Source organism: Rana temporaria, chromosome 13 (assembly GCF_905171775.1).
Source record: "Rana temporaria chromosome 13, aRanTem1.1, whole genome shotgun sequence".
Taxonomy (NCBI): Eukaryota; Metazoa; Chordata; class Amphibia; order Anura; family Ranidae; genus Rana; species Rana temporaria.
This window is the reverse complement of record NC_053501.1, coordinates 70,589,585-70,596,523: the sequence shown is the minus strand read 5'-3', so window position 1 is coordinate 70,596,523 and position 6,939 is coordinate 70,589,585. Positions and strand designations below refer to the sequence as shown.

Below are 6,939 nucleotides of genomic sequence, written 5' to 3'. Positions count from 1 at the left end.
GATTTATTGTAATCTTTGATAATCATTCCAGATGTAGCCATGGTTACAAATAATATATTGTAATACCCTTATCATGGAAAAATACATATACCAGCATTGGGGGAATTCTGGGAAATTTGACAAGTTGTGGGCTGCATTGCTTGATACGCCAGGTATAAGCCCCAGAGAACTGGTACAGATGAGACTGCTTAGATGTTCATAGAGGTACCTGGGGACACACCTGGGTGGGCAACAGTATAAGCGCTGGGGCGGGGGCGGGGGCGGAGATGCTAGGGTCATCCACTCAATGGCAAGGGACTGAAGGGAAATACTGAGTAACAATGATTTAATAAGTCATATGCTATGAAATGTGTATTCTCAGATATGTACATACTGCATGTTGTGACTAATGGTTGTGTCTTGCACGTACGATTTTGTTTTGTGTTTCTTGAGCAATAAAAACCTTTTGATTTAAAAAAAATATAATAATAATATATTGGGCTTAATAAATCTATTAGATTATTATAGAAAGAAATGCACATTGAAAACATTGTAGCTGCTGAAATAATATGATTTTATTTATATGATTTGCCACAATTTTTACTAATTCTAGAGGTTATACAGGAAGAGGAAGAACTGACGTTAGATTAATACAGAGATTTCATTATTGATCAGGTTTACTGCTGCTTATCTCTTCCTTGTCTAAAGTAATAAGAAGATGACTGGTCCTGACTTTGCCCTCCTTGCTGACCTCCAGCCTGGCTCTGACCGCTGCTGGTGGTGCTGCTGCTGGTGGTGCTGCTGCTGCCACTACCAGTGCTACTGCTCCCGCTGCTGGTGCTGATGCTGCCGCTGCCGGTGCTGCTGCTGCCGGTGCTGCAGGTGCTTGGCCATGCACTTCCTTGTTGAGATCCACCAGTTTGTTGTCCACTGCCCTGGGTCTGTTGGCCACTGGCTTGGCTCTGCTGACCACTGGTTTGATCACTGGTCTGGCTCTGCTGACCACTGGTTTGATCACTGGTCTGGCTCTGCTGACCACTGGTTTGATCACTGGTTTGACTCTGCTGGCCACTGGTCTGACTCTGCTGACCACTGGATTGGGTTTGCCCGCTGGTCTGACTTTGCTGACCACTTGTTTGGCTACTGCTCTGGCTCTGCTGACCACTAGTCTGGCTGCTGCTCTGCTGACCGCTGGTTTGGGTTTGACCACCGGTCTGGCTGCTGCTCTGCTGACCGCTGGTTTGGGTTTGACCACCGGTCTGGCTGCTGCTCTGCTGACCACTGGTTTGGGTTTGACCACCGATCTGGCTGCTGCTCTGCTGACCGCTGGTTTGGGTTTGACCACCGGTCTGGGTGCTGCTCTGCTGACCGCTGGTTTGAGTTTTATCGCTGACACTGCCCTGCTGAGCACTGCCCTGCTGAGCACTGGTCTGGCTTTGTTGATTGCTGCTCAGACTCTGGTCTTGGCTTGCATCACTCCATCTTGCCTGTAAAGCACATAAAAAACAATATCAGCACACAAACAGAATAAACATGTTTATATACTGCACTTTTTAATTTTTTTTTTTTTATATATATATAGATATTTTTTTTTTTTTATGTGCATGACCTAACTGCTTCAGTGAAATACTGTAACATACATTATTCTGGAAAAATAAAAATGCTTTCTGTCTGAGGTCATACATTTTAACAAAATATATATTTTACGTAATTAACACAATATTGTTCAAAAACACAACTTTCCATTTAAATAATTTTTTTTTGCTCATATATGACTGTATGCAATAATTCATGATTCAATTAACAGAACTTACTCCAGTCTGGTTGTTGCTAGAGACCTGTTAACAAAAATAAGATTAATGTTAAAATGCATAAATTGCTTTGGCACATTAGTGAATGCTATAATACACACGTCATGTGCAATTCCTTATGTATTGTATGTCATAATTGTGTTAAAGAGACACTGAACACCGGAAAAAACTTTCAGTGCAATTTGTAGTGCAAAGTGGATTTGCCTTTCGTAAATAACCCCCTGTGTGTTTGAGTTAATGTTTTACGAACATTAGATCGCATTTTCAATTAGAAAACAGAGATATATGTGATTGTTACAGTGTACAACTTACTGCTTTTCTACATGTACCATTAATATTAGAAATGGATCCTTAGAGCAGCCTTTTTCAACCAGGGTTCCCTCAGCTGTCTTTAGGGGTGCCTGGGAAAAATATCTAGAAATTGCCCAAAAATTGTATACAAGCCAGTGGGGTGGATCAAGCCTACCTATTAGTTACATAAAGCCAGTGCCGATCCTGACCTCCCTGGGGCCCTAAGCAAAATGACATGGCACATTAAAAATGAGAAGCGGGGGGCGCTGACGACAGTGACATGTCACATTAAAGAAAGTTGAAAAGTGGGGGTAGGGGGTGTTCTGCTGTCGGAAATTACATCTTACATTAAATTGAGAAGCAGGGGGTGCTGACTTCTTACCTCTTCTCCCATGCAGCCAGCGAGTTGAGAAGCGGGGTGAGGGGGTGAAAATGACTTCTCACCAGGCGGGGCCTCTAGTAATTTGGGGGGGCCCTTCACAGCTTTGCGGGGCCCTAAGCGGCTTGCATAGTGAGCCTATAGGGCGGATCGGCCCTGCATAAAGCCACAGGTTTTCATTGTGCACCATTACAACTTTCTAGCCACCAATGTCCTAACAACCAATTACAACCTGCCCCTCGCCGTCAGTACTGGGGTCACATTAGCTGAGTGGGGAAGAGAAACTAATGCTGGCCACACACTCTTCGAAAAATCGCTCGAACAAACTTTCGAAAAACGAACGTTCGGCCGTGAGCGCAAACGATGTTGCCATCATGTAATGACCGATAAATCGTACAGTGGACATAAATAAAAAAAATTTGGTTCGTTTTTTTTTTTAAAAATACCTAGTGCAGAAAGTTTGGACGGAAACACATTAACCTTTTCCGATTTATCGTTCGTTCAGCAGAAAAATTTCCAAACTTGTCCTTCGTTTTTTCAAAAACGAATGAACTGTCTGAACGACCATATTTCGGACGATTTTTCATATAGTGTATGGCCAGCATTAGGGAGAAGAAAAACATTGGAATACTAATCAGTGCCAGGTGTATTTTCTTTGGAAGATGATATAGATATATAGAAGATATTTGCTTTGGAAGATGATATAGATAGATAGATAGAAGATAGATAAACCGTATATAAACCTCTAAAGTTGGGTGTCCTATGCATGTGGATGTTACTGCATTATGTAAAACTTTTTTTTTTTTTTTTTAGAATAGAATGCCTTGAGATTGTTCAGAAATTTAAAGGATGCCCTGACTGAAAAAAGCTTGAGAAACACTTTCTTAGGCCCCGTACACACGATAGAATCTATCCGCAGATAAATCCCATCGAATGGGTTTCTGCGGATAGATTCTATGGTGTGTACACTCCGGCGGATATTTATCCGCGGATATTTCCGAATTCCAGCAGATAAATATTTGTCGACATGCACAGAATATCTATCTGCTGGAATCGATCCGATTCCAGCAGATAGATATTCTGTGCATGTCGACAAATATTTATCTGCTGGAATTCGGAAATATCCGCGGATAAATATCCGCCGGAGTGTACACACCATAGAATCTATCCGCAGAAACCCATTCGATGGGATTTATCTGCGGATAGATTCTATCGTGTGATAGATTCAGACGAGCGGATCCATCCGTGGGATCCCCACGGATGGATCCGCTCGTCTGTACAGACTCACCGGATCCATCCGTCCAAAGGGATTCCCCGCACGCGTCGTAATGATTTGACGCATGCGTGGAATTCCTTATATGACAGCGTCGTGCCCGTCGCCGCGTCATTATAGCGGCGACGGCGCGACACGTCATCGCCAGAGGATTTCAGCGCGGATTTCAATGCGATGGTGTGTACACGCCATCGCATAGAAATCTGCTGAAATCCTCGAGAGGATTTATCCGCGGATACGGTCCGCTGGACCGTATCTGCGGATAAATCCTCTCGTGTGTATGGGGCCTTAGAGTATATATAAACCAAAGAACAAACAAAAAAAATGTTTATTTTATTTCCACTTGGTGATCCTGCCAGTAACACACCCCTTGTCCTAGGTTGACAGTGCTTACTTTCTGTACTGTAGATAAGGAGGAGCAGCTTTGTCAACTTAGGCTGCTCCTCTGAATTGGACTACAAACACCTCCCCCTCTCATAATTTTTATAGCATAGGAAGGAGGTGTTCTGTAGTTTACAGGAGATAGCTGGAAAGGCTTAAGCCATGGTTTGAGATTTTTATTTACTGTACAGTAAGTTACAAGGACAACAGATTTGCTGGTAGTATCAACAAGTACTTTCAGAAAATGTGCTTAGCCTGAAAAAGGCAAACAAATGCCGCCAGCAATCTAAGGATTGGTAATCTGCAATACATAAAAATATTTGCTCTTGGTACTTTTTCTTTTCCGATTCCTTCATATCTCCATTGTCTTTACATAAATTCTGAACTAAGGCTATTAAATGGACTGTCATATACCCTAAAATGCACCCATGTTATGTTAAAAATCTTAAATGACTAAAATGTTCTTAAAATGTTCTTACCTTCTTGGTTGGGTTTGGTGCTAGAAGTAAAAACAAAAATAAATTAATGTCTGGAACCAAAATACCAGTCTTTATATATGAAAAGTGTTGTAATGTATTTTAATTTGTTTGAAAAAAGACAGTTATAAACTGACTGGCTGCTAAAGACCACAAGAACATTTTGCCCCTGTTCAAATCATTAGTAAGACCTCATCTGGAATATGCAGTTCAGTTTTGGGCTCCAGTTCTCAAAAAAGGATATCGGGGAACTGGAGAAAGTGCAGAGAAGGGCAACCAAATTGATAAGAGGCATGGAGGAGCTCAGCTATGAGGAAAGATTAGAGGAACTGAATTTATTCTCTCTTGAGAAGAGGAGAATAAGGGGGGATATGATCCACATGTACAAATATATAAGGGGTCCATATAGTGAACTTGGTGTTGCGTTAATCACTTTTTGGTCATCACAAAGGACAAGGGGGCACTCTTTACGTCTAGAGGAAAAGAGATTTCATCTCCAAATACGGAAAGGTTTCTTCACAGTAAGAGCTGTGAAAATTTGGAGCAGACTCCCTACAGAGGTGGTTCTGGCCAGCTCAGTAGATTGCTTTAAGAAAGGTCTGGATACTTTCCTAAATGTACATAATATAACTGAGTACTAAGATTTGTAGGTAAAGTTGATCCAGGGTAAATCCGATTGCCTCTCGGGGGATCAGGAAGGAATTTTTTCCCCTGCTGTAGCAAATTGGATCATGCTCTGCTGGGGTTTTTTGCCTTCCTCTGGATCAACTGTGGGTGTAGAATTGGGTATATGGGATTGTATGATATTATTGAATTTTTTTTTTTTTTTTTTTATGGTTGAACTGGATAGACTTGTGTCTTTTTTCAACCTGACTAACTATGTAACTATATGTTACACTTTTCCTGTAAGAGAAATCATGCACACAATTTTCAAATTCAGTGTTCCTACCTCCTTCCATTGCTGTAGATAAGGTTTAAGGATTCCTGTTAAGGACTGGCAAAGTAAAATCTGTGGATAAATCAGAATAATGTTACTAATGTTAACCTGCAGCATGGGGCGCACATTCAACATATTATAAAAATCTTTAGTCTGTGGGCACATGCATTTTTTTATATTTTTTTAGCTTACATTTTCTTTTGTTAAATTTTTATTTTCTTTCAAAAGCAGCATAGAGAACACTTTCATATTGAAAGGTAGATACCCCGTCTACAGTGATAACAGACTGAAGAATTGTCATTGAAATGTATAGTGATTGGTTGGTTTTCTCTGAAGCCTCGTACACACGGCCGAGGAACTCGATGGGCGAAACACATCATTTTGCTCATCGAGTTCCTTGTTAGGCTGTCGAGGAACTTGGCAAGCCAATTTTCTCCATTCCCGTCGAGGAAAAAGAGAACATGCTCTCTTTTTGGCTCCACGAGGTCCTCGACAGTTTCCTCGTCGAAAAATGTACACGCGACCGGTTTCCTCTGCAAAAAAAAAAAAAAAAACCAGCAAGTTTCTTGCTGGTTTTTGCCTAGAAACTTGGTCGTGTGTACGAGGCCTGATTCTCCTATTTCCATTCAGTCCGATATTACTGGAGGACTGGGATTTGTCTTGGCTTATAAAACTGTTGCGTTTTATGTAGAAACACTATGAGCCATTTTCTTGTGCATAGTCAAGCAAAAAAAGTGACCACCACATTGCCAAAATCCTTAATTGGAAAATCCATTAGAACTGGATGCAGTGCCGAGCAAGCATTTCTACATTTATAGGCTTGAATTGAAGACATTTAACCACCCAGAGAGAAAAGAAGGGAAGTTCCTTCAGGTTTTGAGAAGTATGGTGAAAGAGTTAGAATCTCTTGCAGGTTTTATCGCTGAAAGGTGGTCGGCAGGACAGGAAGCCAGGGAAAATTCCTCCAATCATTGACTGGCTGGAGAATACCTATAGCCTTTGTTGGGTCACAAATACTGTACTCCCGGGGAAGATTCCCTTGGTTTTGTGTCCTAATGCAGATGGCTACCAAAAAAGGAAGAGAACGAAAGTCTCCCCGAATTAACACTGACAAAGACTGTAGATTAACTTTGTATATTGCAATCAGTAAGGCACAACATAAACAACAAAAATGATTAGCAATTATCTAATATATACAACATAAACTATTAACACATAAAACTTAACAATATTTCAAACTTTAGCACACTGGAGAACAGTTACCCTTTTATTTAGGGGTAGCTCCCTGAAATTAATAATAATTGTAACAATCACTTGGCCTGCTTTATTTTTAGGGTGTGGAAAAGAGATCTCCGTGTTGATTTACAATAATAATGCTGAGATCTGAACTGGAAAAGTGAGTTGAAGTTTGA

At 41.0% G+C, this 6,939-nt stretch overlaps 1 protein-coding gene across 3 annotated transcripts in view; it reads right to left on the bottom strand.

Annotated features, from left to right (window-relative positions):
- Window positions 1-532: 532 nt before the first annotated feature.
- LOC120921104 (uncharacterized protein DDB_G0284671-like) overlaps window positions 533-6,939 on the bottom strand; it is a 9,711-nt gene continuing 3,304 nt past the window's right edge. Inside the window, exons 2-6 of one of the 3 annotated variants that reach the window (XM_040333761.1) lie at window positions 5,540-5,599; window positions 4,594-4,613; window positions 1,794-1,817; window positions 1,322-1,466; window positions 533-1,186 (exon numbers count right to left, since the gene is read on the bottom strand). In XM_040333761.1, the coding sequence (XP_040189695.1) occupies window positions 657-1,186; window positions 1,322-1,466; window positions 1,794-1,817; window positions 4,594-4,613; window positions 5,540-5,549 (729 nt within the window). In that variant the 5' untranslated portion in view covers window positions 5,550-5,599 and the 3' untranslated portion in view covers window positions 533-656. Of the gene's footprint in view, window positions 1,467-1,793; window positions 1,818-4,593; window positions 4,614-5,539; window positions 5,600-6,939 lie in introns of all 3 variants that reach the window. The other 2 variants (XM_040333760.1, XM_040333759.1) reach the window with 2 other exon arrangements.